We start from the raw sequence: 26,227 nt of genomic DNA, 5'->3' as shown, positions 1-26,227 counted from the left end.
AATGCGCGAAAATTTCAACACCGCGAAAATTTCCACTTTTACAGTATACAAATAGTGAATGGTCACGAGTGCGATGGTACAAGATTTTGCACGAGGTGAAAGATAGAGGCGCTCTATTCTACAAGGGAAAGCCAATTTGAATAGTGCGCCTCATCTTTCACCGAGTGCAAAATCTGGTTCCATTGCATGAGTAAAGACCATACACTTTTGTTTTATACAACACCTCAATTGTCAACAGATTTGATACTTACAGATTCTTGAATTTAACACAGAAATGGCAACCATTTTCCGTGAAAGACGAATGAGTAGCCTCAGTCCTCACAGTCGCAGTCACCGTATATGTACATGTACATGACATTGTTTACGTACGGACATATGCGAAATGAACTACTAGTAGTTGTTAACAAAAATGAGTGACAAAAGTACGCTTGTAATTGTTGAGTGCGCGCGGCACATGTTTGTTTATTGTGACATCAGAGGGCGTGCAATGGAACATTTTGTTCAAACCAAAATTGCACGCTGAGACAGCCAGAGCGTGCAATAGAACCTGTCACTAAATGTCACATGACGGGCAATCGACCAATTGAATAGCTACATTCTAAATAGCCATAGGTGTTGTATAACATAAATAAACTATACTGAACCCAAGGTAATATATTACCATGGCAACAGGGAGAAATGTGACAAGCTTCTTTGGAGGGAGTTTTCGGCCACTGTTGGGCAGTTTTTAAGCTGCTGTATAGTGTAAGATAAATTGCCTTTCGTTGTGACTGTAATATGGCTATATTTGTTATAAAAGTTTGTGTATTTACAATCAATATTCCTCTCTTTCCTAATTCATCCAAGAATTTCTTTTTTTCCCGCAAATCTTTTCTGTAATGCTGTTTTTTCTCTTACAAGTACACATATACAATGTACGATACTGTAATGTGTCTTTTTGAAATGAGCAGTTTTTAGCAGACTAAGTGGACTCCACATCTAATCATGTCATCTCTCTTTCTCCTCCAATTTACTTTTAAGGACATGATGATCGTTCAAGAGGACCTCCAGAAGGGCATTGGCGTGGAGGGGGTAGGGGAGGGGGGTATGACAGGGGGCGTGGCAGGAGTGATCGAAATGATAGGGGCTACAACAATGACAGATACAACAACGACAGGTATAACGAGCGAGGAGGCGGAGGCTACAACAGAGGGAGGGGTAGAGGGAGAGGAGATTATGGAGGAGGAGGAGGAGGAATGAGTGGTGGCAGCATGGACAGATCTGGAGGTGGTGGTGGTGGTGGTGGCGGTGGTGGAGGTGGCAAGTGGAAAGGAGGTGGCGGCCGGAGGAAAATGCGGAAGAGAGGAGGAGGGGGTGGCAGCAGCGGTGGTGGTGGAAGAGATGGAGGGTATGACGATAACAACGGACCGACACCACGCTCGAGACTGGATGATGATGATGTCTCCATGGAGGACAGCGAAGACACCAAGTCAAATTCGAGATTGTGAGTAGGAACTTAGGCTCTTCCTTCTTTGTCCATGATAATTTGACATGAGCTGGTTTGCACAGAATACACTCTCTCTCCCCTTTAACTACAGAATGTCTAAACTCAATAAAACTTTCATACTTGCCAACTTCGTGAGCAACAGCAAAATGCTTTCAAAATGTTGCCAATTCGTATGTGCTTATGATCAGTAGAGCAAGTTGACAGAAATTTGAAATAAGATTTAAGACAAGATGTACACTGTATTATAGCAGATATGGGTATTTGTGTGACAAAGTCCAAATAATTGCTGTGGACTGCAAAAAAGCGCCTCCTAAAGTAATTACAAATTCTGGAAAGTAGTGTGGTGTTTGCTCATTTGCAGCATTTATTGTTTGGGTCTAGTGTGAGTTTATGGAGAGGATTGAATAATTATATTCTTAATTTGATGCAGACGTTATTATGTGCTATGGTACAGTACATCAATGCTGTACACTGGCACTGGTCTGATGGTTCCTGACCAGTAAAAATCACTGTCAGACCAGTTACTTTTTCAGAAATGGACCAGTAAAACATGGAAAAACTGGGTACCTATCGGTCCAACAGACAGGTCGGACCAGTAGAAAAAATGGGTTAGTGTGCAGCCCTGGCTACATGTATGTTGTTTGGCACATAATAGTTAATCCTTGGTACTGGTGACGTTCAGTGTGACAGAAATTTAGGACTAAATCAATTAATGAATTAAATGAATTAAGTTTTCTGAGCTGTTACGACACATCTATGTTTCATGTCTGCATAAAACCAGTAACCCCTATGGAGGTGGCAGACCAAAGCATGACAGCAGAAGATCGCACAGTGACAAGGGTGGCCGAGGAGGTGGCGGCTCTGGGTCCATGTCCAGACTGGGCGTTCCCCTGAGAGGGGGCCGACATTCCGGCAGAGGGCCACGCTCCGATGAGGAAACCTGGTGTAAAATCACTGTGAGTATATGTGAAGAGTTTGAGTGCAAAATGACTCAACTCCATTCTTGTCAATTTGAGATACATGTATTTGTGATTGAACCTGCTAAAAAGTGAAGAAAAGAATGAGGCAATAAGGGATATGTTGAATCATAACTCCATGAATATTCCTTGTCATGCGGCAAGTGATGTATCATTAGAAAGGTTTTATTTTGCTCTATCTGATGATTACCTTACTTTGAAACGTTTAAAATGGCGCTGTTTTAACCTGTTTTGCTATCACATTGTTTGTAAGAATGGACCTGCAAACTTGTGGCATGTGAAAAACATGAAGGCATATAGACAGTCATTCATACTATTTACTGCATTTGATCTCTGGTTTATTACCAGTTGGATGGAAATTGAGAAACTCCACCTACCGCCCACTATAAAACTTGATTTAAGTGGAATTGTTTGGCTTGCATTAATGGCATTTAAAGTTCTGTTAGAATGTCGACATTGTGTGATAATGATGATATCTTTCCATTTTGCCATTGTTCATGTTGACAGCATTGTTATGATTGCTAATTGTCACAATTTTTCTCATGCATTGCTGTGGTGCAACAGATCCCCTATGGCAAGAAGAGTGATAAAGAGTGGCTTCTTACATCCATCAAAAACATCTGCTCAGTCCCATTCATTCCCCTTGAGGTAAGTTTGAAAGGAGAAGTTTTAGTACAGGGAATGTATGAAAATGGATAATGGAGCCTGCCCTTTAGATAAGTAGGTAACCCAATTGGACCATTCGAATCAAGGGAATTAAAACACGAAAAGATATTCTCATTCCAGTTGATCTTGTGTGTTTGTCTTTCTGATTAAGTCAATTTGATCATGGATCAAAAGAAATGCATTACCGCAGGAGGCAGAGCTTATGTACAGTGCACTCCCGTTATAACGAAATGCTCGGGACCGGCAGTTTTCTTTCGTTATAACGAAATTTGTTATAACCGAACAAATACAATACATAACGAAAACAAGGAAACCACGTAACTCTGTTTGCTGAATACTCATCATACACTGGAAAGCTATGTGAAATGTGATGGGATAACTGTATTACAATAATAAACACAAGTTCCCCTCAGAAACTGTGCGTGACACAAGGAGCGAACACACAGTGATGTGAAGCGTTCACCCATGCAGAAACCCTATGATTAATGCTTGGTCCGCTACATATTTTCGAAAGCAATTCACATTTCGTTATAATGGAGCACATTTCTTTTGTTTTTCTTTGTCTGTGGCGCTCGGAAAAGACTTCGTTATAACGGAAATTTCGCTATAACCGTGTTCGTTATAAGCGAATTTTGCACCATAGATTTTAATGGTGATAATTTTGGGACCAGAAGATTTACTTCGTTATAACGAAATTTCGTTATGACCGTGTTCGTTGTAACGGGAGTGCACTGTACAAATTTAATCCAAATTTACAAAGCGCTATAACATCAGGCATTTCCAAACAAGTTTGTCAATTTTCATTTATCATGTTGTAGCTTTTGTATTGGATTTTTCAGATAATTTTGTCACACTCTGACCTAGTGAAGTCAATTTATTGCTCTTACATGATGAAAATAGGAGCCATTTATTCTATCATACCACATAAGTGTCATACAGATTATCTATAAGTTTCACTTCTCTAATTAGATTCATCACTATAAATGCTGTTTATCCTACTGCTGCTGCTACTATAGTGTAGAATGATGTGTATAAGAAGTTGTGCTATTCATTCCATTTATAGCGGTTGAGGTTATTGTTCAGATGCATATTATGTAATGTTTATCTCCTCATAACTGTCCCATGTCTACATCTAGTTTTCCTACGATCAACAAAGTGCAGTGTTCTACGTGGATGACCTAGCAACTGGTGCAGCTCTGAAAGATGCCAGCCATAGAATAACAACACCAACAGGTTACAAGGTATCTTTCATGTTTGTTTGCTTGCAGAAGTTTCTCTGCTAACCCCTTTTAATGTCATGCATTTGGATGGTCTGTATCTAGTCAAGCTTGGTTTCCAATCAGACGTAAAGATGTAAACTTCTTGCTCTTGATGAACTACTGATAATCTTTGTACTGCTTTGAAACCAGATTTTCATGAGCTTTAGCATATGCATGTATTACCACATAAAGAGTCTTTAGGGATAGTGTTGGGCCATGGGGTCTAAGTTCAAAGGTCAAAGGTCAAGTAAAAATACTATTCAAACATTTCACCCGTTTCTCCATATCTTGGAAATACGGTACCTTGTGTTGCCTTGATGAAAATATATATGCATGTAATGCCTGACAGTGATACTCTTGAGAATTTTAGTGTCATGGATCAAAGGTCAAGGGTCAAAGGTCAAGTGATATTTAAAAAAAAAATCTATCTAATGCTGATATCACACTATTTTCTCCACACCTCCTTGAAACTTATTCAGTGCATACCCTTCATCAAATTAGGTTTATACATGTATTACTGCACAATGATTCTGTGAGGAAAGACTTGGGCAAATGGGGTCAAAGCTTAAATGATACTGCTAAAACATTGGGCATTTTCAACATGTTTTGAAAATATCTAAAATTGTTGTCATGAAAATTGGATATTACCAGGTAGTGATTATTTGAAAAAAGATGTTGGTCATGGGGTCAAAGGGCAAGGGTCAGAGGTCAAATGACAATACTCAAATTTCAGAATACTTGCTCTCAGAAACAATTTAGCCATCCAAAAGAAATCTGGTTCAAATTCAAAGTTCATGTAATTCAAATTTTTTACCAAGCCTATGAAACTGTCATCTTAACAGACTTACACTGTATGGGTGGATAATGTGATACAGCTGATTCATATCAGTCGCCATAGCAACATTTCTAGTTTGCTTTACCATTAAATGCTAACAAGGTATAGACAAGGTTATGATAAAATACAATTGTAAATATGAATAAAAGTTAAATGACATTCCTGTCATCCCCAGAATATACATGAAGAAAATCTTTGACTTGTGAGATATGATGTGTAGAATGAAGCAGTTGATTTTTTTTTCTGTCTCTCTCTTCTTCACAGGTCATCATTCAGTCAAAGCCATGCAAGCCTCACTTCAAGACGATCCTTGACGAGAAAGAGCTGACTCTTTTGAAAGAAATCATGAGTCGGCGCTATGACCCTTCCTCCAAGTCCTTAGATTTGAGCAACCTCACCAACGATGGAGGTGAGATTGCGGAAATATTGTAAAAGAAATAGTTAACAAGATAACTGGAGCATTAGATATAACAAGCTGGTTTTACATTCCTGCTTGTCATTTATAGAATCTGTGTCTGCCCTTTGCTGTTTGCGCAATATTGATAGTTGCCACCAAAACTGTTCATCCCATACAATAGTCCATTGACTCTCATTCTATGTCTTGTGCTCAAATCAGTGCAATACATTCATATGAAAGTCATACTTAACTCTTAACGTGCCATGGTCGCCGAACGGCGACCTTAGTCCTGACGTGCCATGGTCGCCGATCGGCGACTAAGAAGAGCGAGAAAAGCATTGATCATTTAAGTTATTGTGGTACCGTAATGTGTTACACCAAGAAACTGCCAATGATATGTACTGGTAGCTGATTAGTATAACCATCGTTTCCACTGAAAATATGACCATGTTTACATTGGAAATTTTTGAGTAAATACATGATTTTTCAGCTAGATGTATTTTTTTCACGTCGGGAAAATCCGCAGTGAGCGCACCCTCCGCAAGATGTGTATGGACCAAAAGTCTCATTGGTAAACCACGCGTGTGTATGCTATTGAATCTGCGTGTATTGTCTATGCGGTTCCACTCGCATTGTTCCACTTGGATGCTGTCCTGCGGGAAGCTGCTTTGATTTTGTCCCTGAAAGAGGGTCAGCTTTCGTTCGGCGGTCAAGTCTTTCATCCTTTTGTTTTGGTAAACGTCACTAATCGTCCCCCACGCTAGCATAGGAATTACGCGCGGACAAAGGCCAGCCGATTTCAATAGAATACGCCCGCCCCCTGTCCGCTGAGACAAAAGGAGGATTAGTAGGTTCTTCCTTCTCAAGTGGACAAAAGACACTCTTCCAGGGCCAGGGACATTACTTCAGTTGCAAATACAGGATCTGGGACTAAAGAAGTCACATTTGGGAATGAATTACTGAGGCAGAAAGAGAAATTGCTAAGACAAAATAAACTGCTAGTATCTTTGGAATCATACAATTCTAGAAGGCAATTTTGTTATCATTTGAAAGAGGAGATGTTGCTCTAAAACTTTCTCACAGAGTCAAGGGAGCGTTCTATTGAAGAAAAACTGCGACTGACTCTTTTTTTCCATACTACACAAAAATTTCTAATAATTTTTTTGACGTATCAATTACTTCTGCAATATTTCAGGTTCAGATAGAAATTATGGCAAACTGACTACATGACATGAAAGAACAAACATTTCTTGATATATGTTGTGTAGAACTCAATTCAAAACAGTCAATAGTTTCAGAGATATGGCGGTTTTAAATTTCATTGTCGATCCAATTTCGAAACATTCTAGCTTTAGGTAAAAACCTCTGGCACGTTAGGGGTTTTGGGCCTGGCACATTAAGAGTTAATGCACATTTGCTACAAAATTCTTGACATTATTTGTTTTTCACAATGTGGTGTGAGTGAAGTCCAGATTATGACTTTCATCTTGGTAGTCACAAAATATGAAATTAAATGACTGCCCAGTGCTCTGTAGATATACATTTCGAAAATTCTTTTGTCTTGTCATTAACAAACCATTAAATCCAGTGTGTGAAACTTGCTCCTTTGATGTTTCAATTATTAAACTTGTAAATGTAACGTTTTTATGTTAATATGTAATTCTAATTCTGATAGAAGAGTAATGCTGCCGCCAGGTCCACTAGAATTGATGATGCAAGTCCAACTAAAAAAAAAGAAAGAAAGGTGCATGAGTATAATTAAACTTCTTTTTTAGCACGAAGATAGTGAGTAAGCCACTGTCCTCTTAAAGGAACTGTACAGTACTGGTTGAGGTGGGGATTCATGTTTTGCACATTCCTAATTGAGATAATGAGAAACCTCTTATAAAACATGAAAGAGCATGTAATTTTAAGAAGGATTCAACGTTTATTTGGTGAAAATTGGTTTTCAAATGGCCGAGATATCCAAAAAAGTGATAATAATAAAAGGCGACAAGCCACAACTTTATTAGGATCTCTTTGTTTCACCTTGTTTTTGGATATCTCAGCCATTCCAAAACCAATTTTCATCAAATAAACTTTTGATACCCCATGGAATTGCATGCTCTTTGACATCTCATAGAGTGGTTTCTGAATATCTTGCAAAACGTTAAAAGCTAAATCCGCACCTCAACCAGAACTGTACACACCCTTTAAAATGGTGAAGCTGAAAATGCATAACTGCTGGTCAGATCCATAGAGTGCACAGGCCTTTATCAAAATATAAGAGAATGCTTTAATGCTTATGAGTACGTCTGTATTGTATCTCTGTAATTTCAGTAATGTATATGATTTCTTTTTTACTGTTACTCTCTGTAATTGAGATTGTGTGCTCAATCGACTTTCATTATGAAAGTCAAGTAAAAGGGACTAGTGTGGGATTTTAAATCCGTGTAGACCTCCCAACCATACTGAATTTGGAGAAAAGAATCTGAATTTTGACTATTCCCAGCTCTTGTTTCAACAGGAGTTTCATATTTTTATGGATAATTTTACTACACACTCCTATGGAAACTGCTCTTTCTTCCCTACTTTTGAGCCAAATCATCCTTATATTTCAGTCAGAAAGTTTGGGAGGTCTGATCCATGTCACCTAGCTACTGCTTACAGGTTAGCAGTGTATAACACAGATTCAAATCCCAGGCTAGTTGTTGACACTCACAAACACGCAGTTGACATCTGAGCTGTTATGCAAGTTTGTCTCCATGTATTAAAGCTGTGATTTCTTTTTCTTGAATCTTGCTGTTATGCAGACTTGAAAGGAAAGCTGGTGATTATAGTGGACAGGCCCAGCCACTTTGACACAATCTTGAAGATAATGAGTGAAAACATTCCAGAGGTAAGGTTGAATTCAAGCATTATCAAGTGTCAGTGCCATGCACTTTCATCACATTTCTGAATTTGACAAATGAAAATAAATGAGCATTGATTGGAAGTTATATTTGCTCCTTAGAAATTATGCCAGATGCAAAATGTAAATTTGAAAACAGGAACAAATCCTGTCCTTGGTAGTAACTTATCAAAATTCAAACTTTATCTTTTCGGAGAGAGGTGAAGAAATCAAATTTCGTCCTGCAGGGTAGTTGATGCAGGAACAGGGTTGATCAACAGGCTGTATGATATTTGCTCCTGCGACAACAGCTCCCATGAAATTTCTGCACGTTAAGCCAAAAATAGATTCTACTTAACAAATATCACCCAAATGGTAATCCTAATCCTCACATCAAACTAAACTCAAAACCCTATCACAACCCTAAGTCCTTGGAGAGAATAACACTGGAGCTTTTGACGCAGGAGCAAATGTTGTGTCACCTGATCAACCAAATATATTTGAGATGTCTTAGCAAGACTGTTACATTTACAGAAGCATATTGAGGGCTGACCCCAGTTCTTGTTCACATCACATTAGTAATGCCTCACCCTTTGACACCTATCATTTTCTCCCTACTGTCCTGCAGATGACCACCCTCCATCTAGATGCCAACAGACTCTACAGCCTGAGGAACATGAAGGATCTACCCCTGAAGATGCCCAACATATCCACTCTTGTTCTGGCCAGGAACCAGGTAGGCAATCATCAAGTCACAATGTGGCCAAATAATTTGCAGATTACCACCATGCCTGGCCGACGAGTAGTTATGAACATAGTAGTAGATAACATATTATCTTCCAATGTTTGGCATCTCAGACGTGGTAGTACATCTGGTTACAGATCCTGCTCAACTCTTACACTGTTTGGAGGTGCATTCAAGGCAGAGTTTAAGAGAAGTCGTTATACATTGATCTTGCCTCGTTAACACCTGCTTTCCTTATTCCATCCCCATGGCCTTTCCTCTTTTTGATATTTTTCTCAATGTCTGACTGTCAGTCTGTCTCTGTTTCTCTGTCTCGTTGTCTGTCTGTATGTCTGTCTGTCTGTCTGTCTGTCTGTCTGTCTGTCTCTCTCTCTTCCCCCTCTTCTCTTCCACCTCATGGTCTACCCATGCGTCGGTCCCCCCCCCCCCCCCCCCCCCCCCCCCCCCCCCCCCCCCCCGCCCCCTTTCTTTCTCTCTCTGTTCCCTCTTTCAGTCTGTCAAGCCCCTGCTTGAAACTATTTTTTTTTTTCTGGTTGCCTGTATGGGCCACTAAAATCTTGAAATTTGAAATTTTGGTAGCCCCCAATAAAAATGTTTTGGCCCCAAATGATAGAAAACATAATCAATTTTGATTCTTAGTTACCTGATCGAGTCACCGAAAGATAACCTTTTTTCGAAATTTTGTAGCCCTACATAAGTTTTTGGTCCCAGGCCACTACTAATGTGAAGTCCCACTGTCCATGTGTGTTGAAACTCACCTGTTTCTTTTTTTTTTTTTTCTTTTTTTTTTTTGCTCCTGTACATTGCTTGGTTGGCCCAGCTGAAGTCTGTGGCCGAGCTGGACCACCTGAAGGGGCTGAAGCTGAAGGAACTGAACCTGGACGGGAACCCGCTGTGCGACCACTTCCAGGAGCAGAGTCTCTACATCAGGTATGGTCCGGTGGGGCTGGGTGGTGAGATGGAGCCGTGGTGTAAGTGGACTGGTGGTGGCTGATGAGCAAACTCACGGACAAAACAAAAACACAAACCCGCTAGGTCCCAGTGCGGGGCTGCTACCAGAAACAAGAGTTTTGCCACAGACATACTGGCCAGTGGTTTGAGCAGGACCACTGGGTCGGTAGGCAGGGCTCATCGGGAGAATCGTCCCTGTTTGGAAGACGTGACGTATCGTCCCAGGCCGTAATCAATTGGGAATTGGTCACAATTGAAAGATGAAAGGGTAGTTTTGCCCTTTTGGTCTTACTTTGTGAAAAAGTGTAGGAAGGTTGCATGGTATCAAAAGGATCATATCTTAGTGGGAAGGAAACTTGATATGTGTGTATGGGACATTTCGTAGTCACAACGTTGCTATATCTCACAGTCTTTTCTTCATTCTTCAGCTGTCAAGAATGTTGTTTGTGTTCTATTTCTTGCACTGTTGTAGACTTTGAAAAAGATATGTTCACCCAAAAATTAGCACCTACTTTTTCTTTGCTGGTTTCCTGCATTCCCTACTTGCATGGCATATTTTGAAGTATTTTTCCTTTGTGACACAGTCTCAGCGGAAGGACAAGAAAGGACAAGCTGATGATGTACCTTGGTATAGAACCATGGTATCACACGCAGCTCTATGTATCTTAAAATAAAATCTTAATCATGATACAATATCAAACGATGATATCCAACAGCAGCTTTTATATTTGGACTAAGGAGATACCGATAAAAACCTGAATTGAGTCGCTCAAGTATTTGTCTTTGCAAAGATACTTGAAAGTTGGCCAGGATATGTTCACCTTCTCTGAGAAAAACCTGAAAAGATATTATGTATGACGCAAGTTGGGGTAAGTGGGATTAGCAGCAGTTTTCAATGTCATGTCTTTACAGAATGAAGAGGCGTTTGATATGAGTCAAAAGATCAGTTCCTTGAAGATGAGACCCTAGTTACATTTCTTTTTATTTGTGCAGTAGCCCAGTATGGAACCTCACAAAAATGCCCTAAACAAAGATAGCAGGCTTCCCTCTCCCCCCCCCCCCCCCCCCACCCGCAATAATGTAGGGAAGGCAGTAGTGTATGATTTTGTGGTGTCAGAAGATACTGTAAGGTGGTAGATAGCTGAGGAATCTTTTTGTTGGGATATCTCAAAAAGAGCAGCCTTGCGTTTCTTTTTTATTTGTTAAGGGTAAATTGGATTAGGCTTGCTGTGACGTGTTTAATGTGTCATTTGGTGATGCAATGTTGAATGATGTCTGTGCCCATTGAATGAACCTTTCCTGTGTCCCATGCTTTTCTTTTCTTTTTTTTCATTCTTCTTCAAATGTATCCCATCCTATTCTTTCTTTCTCACCCCCTCTCCCTTTTCCTGGCTTGTGAAAATGTGAAGAGAACAGCAGCTAGAAAATCTTTGTTTTCAGACAATACTGCAGAGCTCCATAACAAAAATAAGGCAAGATTGGATGTGCCGTTTCTAAGATAATCATCCACATCTAAAACTTGTGAGCTTTCCTTCCTAATATATGTTCTCTGTGCTCACTGTCTAGGACTGTGCAAAGAAAATAGATTTGCAGCATTAGATACCCATTCAAACTCCATATTTGCATGGCATTCTATCATTCATTGAGCAGATCAAAAAAAAAAGAAAAAATAAGGGAAAAAAGATTCAGTCAGTTTTCTGTCAACTGACATGAGTTCTGGACTGGAGGGAATGACGAAATTGGACATGCATTAACACAAAGCCAGAAAAGTTGGAGGTATCCTATAATGAATTGTACAGGCTAGTTGCCTGAGATACCGCTGTGTTTTGAAGTAAAAGATGCACACAAAAGCGAAAAGCTTGTACATCCCAAAGAGAGAGAAGAGGAGTAGGGTTTACAAGACACCCATAACTGTCGGGTACGTCGCATGTTTCTACCTCACGACAAGGAGTAGTACTCTAAACAAGTCCCCCAAGTAGCCGCAGCTCTTTGCTGTCTTCATCAGCACTGCCTTCATCCCATCGCCATGGCGACCTCCAGTCAACATCCCAGAAGCACCACTGTTCGTGGCATGGTGCCAGCTCCACCACCGTACGTACGGCAGGCAGTAGGACCCGACTGTTCAGGGAGGTCGATGACGGGTAAGATCCCCATTGCAAGGGGGCAACCTATGACAGACACTCGAACGGGGTCCTGCTGCCACGGGACGATTTCTGATATGGTATCAACTGGTCATGTTCAAAGGGGGTTTCTCCTCCGTGGCAAAAGTTCACCTTCGTTGCCATAGATCACCGAGCAGCAAGAGGCATCCAGGAGCAAGACTGAAGATATCTTTTCAGCCCACACCAAGTTTTAACAAGAAACTCATGAATCTGTTATTCTTGGCAAGCAACGTAGTGTGCCTTCAAATGATGTAACATGTCAAGCTGTAATGTCGCCCCCTCAAAAAAAAAAAGTGATAAGTGAGGGGTGAATGACATGTCATCTCTCCAAGTCGAAGAAACATGATCACTGACAGCAAAATGTGACTGATATTTAGCCTCCAAAGAGGCAAAGAAAAACAGAAGAGAAGTTTTGGAAGATATAGTTTGACACAAATGATGAATGGAAATCTAATGCTGCCATCACTTTCATGGCGTCACCTGTGTACCCAATACTGCACCTCCACCCCCACCTCCCACCCCTTTTAGCATTGTTCCCCTCTTTTACATAGTCCCTCATTTCTTACTCTTTGGAGCACTTCATCTCTGTAGTGTGCATGTGTGTGTGTTTCTTTTTCTATGTGTGTGTTTGTTTGTGTGTTTGCATGTCTGTTTGTCTATTGTGTGTTTCAGTCTTCCTTGTTATAGAAAGACTCTACAGAAAAAAAAAGATGTATCTATTATGCCAATGGGCAAGGCCTTCCTGTTTTTCTCATTAACCAGCCTACTACTTCATGGTTGTAGGAGTATAAATTCTGCCATTTAATGTCTTGAGTATGGGTGACAGCAGTGTTTGACACAGGTAAGAGAGTGAGGAAGCACATCCCTTAGGGCTTTTAGGTGGAATGATGACAGATGATAGCAGTGTAATAGCTGATAATTTCCTTCGTGGATGCTACTCAGTGGTAGTGGTATTATACTTTCTATCACCTTCAATTGGCTCTCCAGGGATATGTTGTGACAGCAATCAGTTACTCATGTTGTGTTTGTTTCTTCTTTCCTGAAGCATCTAGCATTATTTCCATGGGTCTTGGTGTTTTTATTTCAATAGAATATGGCCCAGAAGGTGATAATGTCACCCTTCATTCCACTCGTGTGTCTTCATCTTGACGGGTACTTCCTCTCCCGATTGCTCAAAGTGTTTCATTTCACCAGAAAAGAAAAGAAAACAAGAATAGTAGACCATATCTTAGTGTCTTCATGTTTGTTATGTTTCTGTTTCTCCCCCCCCCCCCCCCCCCCTTTGAGACAGTTGACAGCTGCTCCTATCAGCTTGGTACAGAGATGCGGTTACTGCTAGATTTTTTTATCACAAACATTCAGAGTTGTGATATGCAGTTTTGTTTTTGTTTTTGTTTTTGTTTTAAGTTGAGGGTTTTCTCACACACACTGACGCAAAATGTACTTCTCTTTCAGCGCTGTTCGATCCCGCTTTCCCAAAGTCGAAATCCTGGTAAGTTGAACTGGTGTGGTTGCCAGAACTTATTGTGATTCTGTGACATTGTTAGTTGCAATGTTCTCTTGAGGATATGTGATATTATTATGACTGATATGAGACAGAGCTGCAAATTAGTTGACCCCCGCTGTTGGTCTTGGATGACCAGAAAAAAAAAAATTGGCAGTTAGTTTGGGTCAATTTACTTTCTGTGGTTGCCAGGATACACAGCAATACTAATGTAGTAATGAATGAACAAAGTTTTGATTATGACGCTTGTTTGTAGGTTGTATGATTACACTGATATGTTGTGCAATGTGCTCTAAAAGCTGGGGTCATGATGTATCAAATGTAGCATTACTTTTGCTATGTAGGATTGTGTTATCATGATCCTATGAATTGAAACTTCAATTCAATTTCACCCCCATTACAAAATTGTCATTTATTATAATTACAAATATTTATACCCCCGCCAAACGAAGTTTGAAGGGGGTATATAGGAATCAGCGGACGGTCGGTCGGGCGGTCGGGCGGTCGGGCGGTCGGGCGGTCGGTCGGGCGGTCGGTCGGGCGGTCGGTCCGTTGCAAATCTTGCGTCGCGAACTACTTCCTCAGTTTTCAACCGATTCCCATAAAACTTGGCACAGATGTGTGCCTTGGGTTGTAGATGTGCAAGACGTATTTTATGACAGTACCCAAAAGTACGTTGCCATGGTAACGGCATATTATGGGCAAAAATGGGTACAAATCTTGCGTCGCGAACTACTTCCTCAGTTTTCAACCGATTCCCATAAAACTTGGCACAGATGTGTGCCTTGGGTTGTAGATGTGCAAGACGTATTTTTTGACAGTACCCAAAAGTACGTTGCCATGGTAACGGCATATTATGGGCAAAAATGGGTACAAATCTTGCGTCGCGAACTCCTCCCACAGTTTTTGATCAATTTTTATGAAATTAGGTACAGATGTTCATCTGAATATGTTAATGTGCAAGACACATATTTCCGCAGTGGCAAAAAGTGCGTTGCCATGGTAACGGCATGTTATTGGTAAAATATAGGGCAAAATGCTTCATGGCAAAACTGCTTCATCAGTGTTCTTCCAATTCTCATGGAATTCATATTGAATGTTTGTCTTAGGATATAGGTCAGCATGACACATTTCTTGACAGTGACAAAAAGTATGTTGCCATGGTAACAGCTCACATATTATGAGCCAAAATGATGGAAAATTTTGTGTTGCAAACTACTTCCTCAGTTTTTGCCCAATTTCCATGAAACTTGGTACAGACGTGTGCCTTTGGTTGTAGATGTGCAAGATGCATTTTTCGACAGTACCTGAAAGTACGTTGCCATGGTAACGGCATATTAATGGCAGAAGATCAAGGAAAGATCTTGCGGATTTAACTACTTCCTCAGTTTTTTGACCAAAGCTTATCAAATGTTGTTTTGACCAAAGCTTATGAAATGTTGTTTGACGGGGGTATAACCAGTCGCTGTAGCGACATTTCTAGTTTGTAGTTTGTCTGTGACCAAGTGTCAGCATTCATCTTAACTGCAAAATCCAAAAATGTCTGCAGCAGTAGGAAGTTATATGTGTTGTGTACACTTCTTGTCTCCCTTTTCTACATGATCCCATCAGTGTATAAACATCTACAACAAGAAGACTTAGCATGTTGTAATGATGCTTATTTTTTTTTATAAATTACAAATTTTATTTGAACATCTGTGGATCACCACCCCTGGATACTGGTTGTCTGTTGATGCTTCACTCAAAGACAAGTTTGCTTCAACTGATGAGGATATTGAATTAGCAGAATATCTATTGCTTAGATAAAAGCGTGTGCGTAACATATAGCTGATGATGCAGATGTGTAGTAAAGTTTTCTCTTGTTTCTCAGGATGGTCATCAACTCCCTCCTCCGATAAATTTTGGACTTGAGGTCGAAACAGTTTTGCCCACGTCACGACCCAACTTCTTTGCCAACGACCAGATCAAAGGGATACTGGTTCCCTTTCTTGAGAAGTGAGTTCTTTTCCTTTTGCAGAGCAATCTGGCAGTGGGATATGTTTTGTTTGGTGTATCCCCCCCCCCCCATGAGTTTGCTTTTATAGTTTAAAAATAGAAAAATAATAGTTTTCTCTATGGCACCACTCTCTTAAAGGCATAATTTACCATTTGCAGATGAAACAAAAACCCAGCATTAGTGCTTTAAAATAGTTCTAAAATGTGAGTTAGGGATAGAAACAACCACTGTAAAAAAAAAATAATAATAATAATAATCGCTAAAGTCGATGTTAAGTATTGTTGAATATACAAACTGTGAACAATAGTTATAATAAAAATGCTTCCAAATTAAACCGTCTACAGTTACGGTTTAATGAGAAAAATACAGATATCTCCATATATTTTAGGCTTTATCGCGGAAATTTGATATGATGGGATGTTTTGTGGTACAACAGACCTACACATATATGCATTAAATGTCGTATCTTGAAAATTTTTTAAATCACTGTTCCCAAAGGTAAACAGGACCTTTGATATAGCGAGCTAATTTCAGGAACACATATGGTACTGAGATTTTGTCGGAACAAAAGAATTTTAAAGGCAAAACAGTCATTATTTTGTTCACTTGTTATGTCCATTGCAATGAGATAGAAAGAGCAGTGAGAGAGATCAAGTCTCTTGAGTATTCCTAAAGAGATGCAGAGAAGATATTCCCAAACAGGATGCAGGACTTTCGCTCACTACTATCTCACTCTTGATGAGATTGATCGTATTCTGCCCTCCCTGTTGCAACAGAAAAGGGAACGAAAAAGAATTACGGGTTTCTACTGTCACATTCCAAATCCCCCACAAACAGAAATGGTGCCTTGTATTGCGTGTAGGGAGAGAGTGTGAATTAACCCATATGTATTGCATTCTCTCTGCCTCACAGGTACTTCAAGGTGTATGACTCAGACGATAGACAGCCACTGCTTAATGTCTACCATGATCAGGTTTGTTTGAGTCATTTGAATTTCTTCCTTAGCATGTCACATGACAGCTGTTGCTATGATACATATCTGAGAATATGCTCTCCACAGAAGCATTTTTCCCCAAGGGGAAAGAGTAATTTGGACTTTGAACAAAAGAAGCAGACTGCGTAGCAAATCAAGTAGTCAAGTAGTAATGTACCTGGTAGTTGTGACCAACAGAATTTTAGGAATCATCTAGAATAGCTCCCTCTAGTGGCAGTATAAATGGCCCAGTGGTCATGTGATAATGGCACAGCTTGCATAATATAAGATTTGTCGCATGTTAGACTTTGGAAATCACTAAATTGGGTTTCCATACAGAAACAAGTCTTCCGTTGTCTAATCCAAGTGTGTTCTGCTCCCCATTATTTTATCTTCAAGGCATGCTTCTCAATCTGTGTGCCGCTCTCTACGGATGGAGGAGGCGGGCCGAGGACTCGGCTCAGCCGCTACATCAGCAACAACCAGAGCCGCAATCTCCTAGTGGCCAAGGATCCATGTGAGTGGAGTCGGCAAACTTTGGCCCTGTGCAGTTCTTTCAATGTCTTGAATTTGAAAACAAAACAAATCAAAATAGCAAAATAAAAAATAAAACAAAATCAAGCACAGTTTAAGAAGTCAGCCCTCTGTATGTCAAGACAGTTTTGTTTTGTTTTGTTTTTGTTTGTTTTTTGAATGAACACTCAACCGCAATAGTACTGAATATATTCACTTCAGACCCTGCCTCTGCAATCTCCTTACCAATATTCCAAAACTTTACGCACTGCAGAGATGATGTGTGCAGGAATAGTGTACAAATGAGTCTAAGTAGATGTAAACATGTTGTGTCATTAAAGTGAATGCAGTTGGATGTTGGTACCTCTCGCTTTCACATACGAGCTCTGGTGGTTACTATACTGTCTTGCTCTGTATTTGTCCTACAGCTCAGCGCAACAAGCTTATCAAGCAGAAGAAGGTCCCCATCGTGGCCTACCTCCATGATCTGCCAGCCACTCAACACGATCTAAATTCTTTGCGGATAGACGTATCCATGGCAGTGGTAAGAATGGCTCCTCATGTTTTGATTCCTTTCTTCATTTCGTATGTTTGTGTTTTGAGAGTGGGTGTGTATATTCTGCGTGATGGTGCTTTGGCAGAGGTGTATTATTCGAAAGTATTAACGAAACAGAATGAGTGCATAATGCTTACTGCATCCCACATCAGTATCAAATAATTCTGTAGAGTGAGTGGTCTCTTCTGATCGGATGAAGATTGCATGTCGGTAAATGCCTCATTCATTCCTATCCGTTAGGATGCATGTTCATTGAGGTTAAGTTTTGGAGGAGAAAGGGAGGTTGCAAGAAATTTTATCACCACTGGTTACCACCTTTCCATCAAAGAATAAAAATACACAAACAAACAAAACTGAAAATTATGTGAACTTTCCTATGGCATCTGACGTAGTTAAATCATTTCATCCTCCTGCATTTTTCCCCTGTTTTCAATTACAGAAAGCTGAAAGAGAATTCTGAATATTCATCACTGCCATCACACATATTTATGACATTCTTCACATTCTCTTGTGTCCCCCACAGGGAACTCTTCTCAGCTTTACAGTGAGCGGTGCAGTCAAAGAAGGTAAAAATAAAAAGATAAAAATGACATTTGATGGTATTCTTAGAACAGATGCTAATCTGACTTTCTTGTGTTTAATAACGTGGTCTACCATGCTTTGTACACTTTTAATGCTTTCGTTAAGTCCAAAAAATGAGTACCACACTTACAGCTTGCATATTGATGTGATGCTAAGTTTTAGAGAAATGAATTGATTGTACAAAGTCTTCAACTATCTGAAAAATGTGGACATATTAGTGAGAGATAATGTAAATGATTTTTTAAGGAAACAATGCATGGAACTTGTGCTTATGCTCTCCAAATCACATGGTCAGCAAATGAGGGGATGATTTTTCAGGTTTTCAAGGAGACGATATGTGCTGAAAATACACCTGAAGTCAGATTGCAGTATGAAATGATTTGTGTGTGTTGCGTAACCAGATGAAAAATAAGGACACTTTCCCATATCTCTCTCACATATACACACCCACACATTTCCTGTGCTAGCCTGGTGGGTTTTGTACAAAGTATAGAGATTTCATAACCCAGTAAGGGAAGGAGTATACCACATGAGGGTGCTAGGCATTGGTTATTTATGAGAAAAACCATTGTCCTTCTCTGCTTGCAGTCACAAGTAAAGGAGGCAATGAAGTCGTGTATGCCTTCAGTCGCGTGTTCCTTGCATCACACCACCCGACCAATGGCCTCTGCCTGATCAATGACCAGCTCATCCTACGGCCAGCCACGAACCAGCAGAAGGTATGTCAGGGTTAGAGAATAATGCCTGAAACATTTTCGGTCTAAATCATTTATGTGTTATGCCCAGGCAACTAATTAACCTGCAAAGCATTTTTTCACTGGCATTCAGTAATGCATCCAAATGATCTAGTTGTAGATGAGCAAGCCCACTCCAGTGTAGCAATGTGCCTCAATCTAACAGGGAGTTTGTGGTGACACAGTGGGGATTAAGGGGATGTTATGATTGACTCGTTCAAAATACTTGAGATTATTTTGGCACAACCATTCAAGATTCTGACAATTTAGCCAAAGTGTATTTGGTGAGATCAGAATGAGAGAATATACATGGTGGCAGGTCCAGTTAGAGACAACTCTGAGACAGTGAAATGCTGTTGCAGAAAATGTTGAAAGAAAATGAAAATCTGTTAGCTTACTTTAAAAAGTGTCGAAGAATTCCAAGGAAATTGAACAGCAGTAATGTGTAAAATCATGGTCCTGCTAGAATTTCTGATGAAGAGGATGAGGTAATTAATACCAACGTGTTCTATATATACTATCAATACAGTGTGCTTATCAAAATTTCTATTTGTGCATGGAAAAGTTGCAAAATATGCTGATTGGTGAACGGAGCCGAGAAGAATACAAGTAGAAACCATGGCAAATTGGGATACATCTTTCATAGAGCCCAAGATTTGCCCTAATTATACCCCCGCCAAACGAAGTTTGAAGGGGGTATATAGGAATCAGCGGACGGTCGGGCGGTCGGGCGGTCGGTCCGTTGCAAATCTTGCGTTGCGAACTACTTCCTCAGTTTTCAACCGATTCCCATAAAACTTGGCACAGATGTGTGCCTTGGGTTGTAGATGTGCAAGACGTATTTTTTGACAGTACCCAAAAGTACGTTGCCATGTTAACGGCATATTATGGGCAAAAATGGGTACAAATCTCGTGTCGCGAACTCCTCCCACAGTTTTTGATCAATTTTTATGAAATTAGGTACAGATGTTCATCTGAATATGTTAATGTGCAAGACACATATTTCTGCAGTGGCAAAAAGTGCGTTGCCATGGTAACGGCATGTTATTTGTAAAATATAGGGCAAAATGCTTCATGGCAAAACTGCTTCATCAGTGTTCTTCCAATTCTCATGGAATTCATATTGAATGTTTGAGGATATAGGTCAGCATGACACATTTCTTGACAGTGACAAAAAGTATGTTGCCATGGTAACAGCTCACATATTATGAGCCAAAATGATGGAAAATTTTGTGTTGCAAACTACTTCCTCAGTTTTTGCCCAATTTCCATGAAACTTGGTACAGATGTGTGCCTTTGGTTGTAGATGTGCAAGACGCATTTTTCGACAGTACCCGAAAGTATGTTGCCATGGTAACGGCATATTAATGGCAGAAGATCAAGGAAAGATCTTGCGGATTTAACTTCTTCCTCAGTTTTTATGCCTCCGCCACGAAGGCATTATGTTTTCGGGTTGTCCGTCCGTCCGTCCGTCCGTCCGTCCGTCCGTCCGTCCTTCCGTCCGTCCGTAATGAATTTTGTGGACAGGCTAACTATCAAAACCTTTTGAGGTATCCTAATGAAACTTGGCATGTATGTGTATCAGGGGGTGAAGTTGTGCCTATCAACTTTTGGGTGCACATGCTCAAGGTCAAAGGTCAAAAGGTCAAGGTCAAATGCGTAAAATTTCTCTATTTCCTCCATATCTATGCAATACCTGAAGATATTTTCTTTATACTTAGTGTATACATGTATTACCCAATTAAGATTCTCTGGTGAAAGTTTGGGGTCATGAGGTCAAAAGGTCAAAGGTCAAAAGGTCAAGTAAAATGTTAAAATTTTACTTTTTTCTCTGTATCTTGGAAATTGTTCAAGGTATCTTTATGGAACAAAGTATGTATGCATGTACTGACTGGCAGTGGTTATCTAGGGAATTTGGGGTTCATGTGGTCAAAGGTCAGGGGTCAAAGGTCAAGGGCAATACTTCAAAATTTTACTATTTTCCTTATATTTATGCAATGCCAGCAGGATTATTTTTTTTTAAACTTGATGTATGCATGTATAACCCACTAGAGATTCTCTGGGATTTTTTTTTTCTTGCCAAGAAGGTCAAAGTTCAAAAGGTCAAAGATCAAGTGAAAGTGCTGAACTTCTTTCTCCATATCTCGGAAGTGGCTCAAGTTATCTTTAAACTTAGTACATATTTATGTATGTTCTGCCTGACATTGATTCTCTTATGAATCAAAGGCCAGATGAAAATGATAACAATTTACTGTTCAATGCAGAAATTGCACTTTTTCTCCATACCTTGACAATTACTCAAGTGCGTAAACTTATGAAAGGGTCAAAGTCGAAGTTAAAGTTCTTAAATCCCCAAATACATGCTCTCCTATTCATCCAATTAAACATAGGTCAAAGAAGGTGAATATTTTGATACATTTGTGACAAACATGTCATTTTAATATTTTGCCAATTTTGTGAAAATGTAATCACACATTGTCCACATGTACTATAGACCTATTAGGAGAATCATGCATTATGGCGGAGGCATACCAGTCGCCATAGCGACATTTCTAGTTTGACCAAAGCTTATGAAATGTTGTTTTGACCAAAGCTTATGAAATGTTGTTTGGCGGGGGTATAACCAGTCGCTGTAGCGACATTTCTAGTTTATTTGTGTAATTGCATGGCTACCCAATGATATAACAGTTCCATGAAAACAGATGGCATGGGTGTCTCTTCTTTGTTCTTCATCCACACTAAGGAAATATGAATGTGACATTAAAACTCATGATTCATTTTTTATGCCTCCGCCACGAAGTGGTGCCGGAGGCATTATGTTTTCGGGTTGTCCGTCCGTCCGTCCGTCCTTCCGTCCGTCCGTCCGTCCGTCCTTCCGTCCGTCCGTCCTTCCGTCCGTCCGTCTTTCCGTCCGTCCGTAATGAATTTTGTGGACAAGGTAACTATCGAAAGCTGTTGAGGTATCCTAATGAAACTTGGCATGTATGTGTATTAGGGGGTGAAGTTGTGCCTATCAACTTTTGGGTGCACGTGCTCAAGGTCAAAGGTCAAAAGGTCAAGGTCAAATACATAAAATTTCACTATTTCCACCATATCTATGCAATGCCTGAAGATATTTTCTTGAAACTTAGTGTATACATGTATTACCCAATTTAGATTCTCTGGTGAAAGTTTGGGTCATGAGGTCAAAGGTCAAAGGTCAAAAGGTCAAGTAAAAGTATTAAAACTTCTTTTTTTTCTCTGTAAATTGGAAAATTGTTCAAGGTATCTTCATGGAACATAGTATATATACATGTACTGACTGGCAGTGATTATCTAGAGAATGTAGGGTTCATGGGGTCAAAGGTCAGGGGTCAAAGGTCAAGTGCAACACTTCAAAATTTTACTATTTCCCTCATGTTCATGCAATGCCAGCAGGATTAGTATTTTTTTTTTTTACACTTGGTGTATGCATGTGTAACCTAATAGAAATTCTCTGGAGAGTTTTTTTCTTTTTCTTTTTTTTTATTGCCTCAAAGGTCAAAAGGTCAAAGATCAAGTGAAAGTGCTGAACTAACTTTTTCCTCCATATCTCGGAAGTGGCTCAATTTATCGTGAAACTTACTGCATATCTATGCATGTTCTACCTGAAAGTGATTATCTTATGAATTTTAGGGTCTAAGGCCAGATGAACATGGTAACAATTTACTATTCAGTACAGAAATTGCATTTTTTCTCCATACCGGTACCGTGAAAATTACTCAATGCATAAATGTATGAATGGGTCAAAGTCAAGTTAAAGTCCTTAAATCCCCAAATACATGCTCTCCTATTCATCCAATTAAACCAAGTTCAAGGAAGATGAACATTCAACACATTTCTGACAAACTTGTCATTTCAATATTTTGCCAGTTTTGTGAAAATGTAATCACACATTGTCCACATGTACTATCTAGACCTATTAGGAGAATTATGCATTATGGCGGAGGCATACCAGTCGCCATAGCGACATTTCTAGTCTCAAATTTAATTCAGGAAAACATGTCACTTTGCCTTCAGAATGGGTTCTTGACTATACATTAGGGTATTCTCTGGTCTGTAGAGGTTCGCGGCCTGTTATTTCTGGTCTTTTCACATTATAGTAGAAAGAATTTGAATGAAGAACCAGAAGAATTGACAGATTTTGAAGAGATAAAGAGTAATTCTCACATTTTGGTCTACTGATTTGAACAGGCCTCGTTCGCCAGCCCGGGTCCCACCCCATCCACAAGCCCGGTCAACGTACCCCAGGGGAATGTGACGATAGCCTCCGCAGTGCAGGGGCTCACCCCACCCCAACAGGAGATGCTGTCTGCGTTCATGGGCCAGTCTGGCATGAATGCTGAATGGTCCATCAAGTGAGTTTTAATGCGTTTCTCCACTATTCCTGGGGGCTGTTTCACAAAGAATTCAAGTCAATCTTTGAAGCTGAGATGAATGTAAAATTATGGCATGCTGTTTGTGACTTCAATTGTATCCTAACTTCCAAATGAAAATGACAATTTTGGAAACGTTTTCATGCAGCCATTACTTTAGAAAGTGAAATGAGTGACAAAGGAATTTGTCTCAAATTTTGATAACAATTTGAGTGGATTCTGAAAACATTCAATAAAATTGAACAGGGAAATCAGTGATATACCATGATTTTAAGTTGATCATAACTTTTAAAATTGGTTTAAATTCTTTGTAAAACATCCCTTGGCCCTCTCTTCATTCGACATGTTGATTTGTGATTGCGATCCGATGCTAAGAGCATTCAGAAACATTACCGATGATCAAGCATGTATGTTGTTCCGTCTTTCACTGTTATCAAAGCAAAACATACCTCTTCAATTATATGAGTAGAGCAGGATTTCCTCAGATCGGAAGAAGAACTGAAGTGGAAATAAGTGATATGTTAGCTTGTTAATGAGGAGTTTATGAACAGTTTCATGTGAAGTAACAAAAAGCTATAAAAGTCTCCTTTTTTATTGTATTGACTTGAGTGACTTGTCGACTGATGCAATGTTGACTTAAGTAAGGCAGGTGTATTGTATGATGGTTTACTCATTGTTGTTAACAGATGTCTCTCAGAATGCAAGTGGAATTACGAAGAATCAGCAAAGATCTTCACAGATTTACAGGTAATACTATGATACTTTTCTTATATTGTATGTTTAAGTGTGCATTGTTATGAAGACACTGGTAAAGAAAGGATTTTTTTTTCAATTTTTAGAAAGAGGAAATTGGAAATAATCTTTGGAATAGTATAATTTGAATGAAAAAACAAACAAACAACAAAATAACAAGGGGAAATAACCATGGCTGGAAACCACTTTTGACTTGTTACTTTGTTCACATTATGTAGTCTGAGAAGAATATGCCGAATATATCTTGTAAAGTAACATTGCAGTGAGGAACCTCACAGTTCCCCACTATTTATGATGAACTGGGCATCGTAAAACTGTAAAAGTGGAAATGTTCGTGGTGTGGAAATTTTTGTGCATTCCTCGCAATCAGAAACTAGCGCAAAAATAAATGCATGTGAATATTTTTGCTTGCCATATGTTCCCATGATTATTGTCTTGATTCCATGGAATTAAAAATGCCTGAAATTCCCCATACCAGGCGAAGAGCAAAAAATTACTCATGCAAAAATGGCCACTTTTACAGTACCACCTGAGGTACTGGAGCAAAATCTGAGAAGAGAATATGAGACCATATTTATTCATTTTGAAGATGGTTCTGAGTTCTAGGTTCTGGACATACCTTATATTGTGTGTATGAATGCTATGTGAAATGTAATGTTCATTCTATTTTCTGTGTAACGTGTTGTTTTTTGTTTATTTTTTATTTGTTACTCAATCTTTGTGCAGAGTCGAGGACAGATACCGGCAGAAGCCTTCAAGCAAAACTAAAGAAGAATGGGCGTGACCTGTCCCGAGATGTTAAAATATGTATATATTTGCCCTGTCTAATTTGAGTTGACTGCTATTTCAAACACTCGTCATGCTGTCCAATCTGTAGCTTCTCTTGTGATCAAAGAAATGCTGAAGTAACTACGTATGTATGTTATCAATGTACATCATACGTAAGTATGATTGAAGACTTAGCTATGTATGTTCTTGTTGCATGGAGCCGAATTAATAAGCCTATGTCAGTTTCAGGCAGTGTGTGGTATGCAAGGAATGAACATGCTTATGTAGAAAAATTGTTTCATATTCAAATTCATGTCATTGAAGCTTTTTGGAATTATATCAACATTCATGTTGTTTCCGACTGAAATTATTTTGTGTTGGGCAAACACGGAGTGTTCCATTTAAGCACGAGGTGGTGTGCACAGCTGAGATGCATTTTACAGTGAATCACGCAAGAAAAAAAAAATGGTGGCATGGTTGTGTAGATAAAGAGTATATTATTGTAATTGTCGATTGAGTCAGCGAATTTTAGACTTGAACAAAGGTGTTCTTTTAAAGACAAAGCTGTTTTATAATTGTAGCGGAATGAAAGTGAGCTGTGTCTTTTGTGTCAGCAAAGATGTGTGAGAATCAATGATTACCACTGTAAATGTATGCATTCTTTTGTCACATATTACGAAAAAAGAAAGAGTCAAACAGGAAAAAAAAAGTTATCATACACAAAATATTACTTCATTTGGCTCTTTCCATGAACTGTCTTTAAAAAATCAAAAGTATAGACATCTAGTGGCTCTATTACTTGAGGTGTGTTTGAAATAGATGCAGAAATGTGTTTGCATGTGTTTGGATGAATTTCTTTCCTTTTTTGCAAGTTTAGTGTTTTAAAACGGATGTCGTACTCCATTAACCCAAGAGTGTATACACATATATATATATCAAGATGTACATGTACGTATCATTACAATTTGAGAAAAATCTCAGGTATTGGTCAACTGTTCATAAAGGAATAACCATTGCATTATCCTCTCTTTGTTTAAGTTGATAGCTATTCACAGTTCTCAGTCTTTCTAAAACACTTTTGACAAGTAAATTCAGGTGCATTAACAG

General features: G+C 39.4%; 1 protein-coding gene across 1 annotated transcript in view; it reads left to right on the top strand.

Annotated features, from left to right (window-relative positions):
* Nucleotides 1–25,120, top strand: part of LOC139733234 (nuclear RNA export factor 1-like) — a 28,479-nt gene extending 3,359 nt beyond the window's left edge. The window contains exons 2-19 of the mRNA XM_071644072.1: nt 1,021–1,483; nt 2,268–2,442; nt 3,028–3,111; nt 4,266–4,370; nt 5,488–5,632; nt 8,413–8,498; nt 9,118–9,225; nt 10,055–10,164; nt 13,803–13,839; nt 15,722–15,846; nt 16,760–16,820; nt 17,220–17,337; nt 17,762–17,877; nt 18,413–18,455; nt 19,060–19,190; nt 23,418–23,581; nt 24,286–24,346; nt 25,079–25,120. Coding sequence (XP_071500173.1) covers nt 1,021–1,483; nt 2,268–2,442; nt 3,028–3,111; nt 4,266–4,370; nt 5,488–5,632; nt 8,413–8,498; nt 9,118–9,225; nt 10,055–10,164; nt 13,803–13,839; nt 15,722–15,846; nt 16,760–16,820; nt 17,220–17,337; nt 17,762–17,877; nt 18,413–18,455; nt 19,060–19,190; nt 23,418–23,581; nt 24,286–24,346; nt 25,079–25,120 — 2,174 coding nt within the window. The remainder of the gene's footprint in view (nt 1–1,020; nt 1,484–2,267; nt 2,443–3,027; nt 3,112–4,265; nt 4,371–5,487; nt 5,633–8,412; nt 8,499–9,117; nt 9,226–10,054; nt 10,165–13,802; nt 13,840–15,721; nt 15,847–16,759; nt 16,821–17,219; nt 17,338–17,761; nt 17,878–18,412; nt 18,456–19,059; nt 19,191–23,417; nt 23,582–24,285; nt 24,347–25,078) is intronic.
* Nucleotides 25,121–26,227: the final 1,107 nt, after the last annotated feature.

Source organism: Diadema antillarum, unplaced genomic scaffold, assembly GCF_040938485.1.
Source record: "Diadema antillarum isolate AM-2024a unplaced genomic scaffold, OU_Dant_1.0 seq00000463_RagTag, whole genome shotgun sequence".
In the NCBI taxonomy this organism is placed as follows: Eukaryota; Metazoa; Echinodermata; class Echinoidea; order Diadematoida; family Diadematidae; genus Diadema; species Diadema antillarum.
The sequence above is the reverse complement of the archived record's forward strand: the minus strand, read 5'-3'. Positions and strand labels throughout refer to the sequence as shown.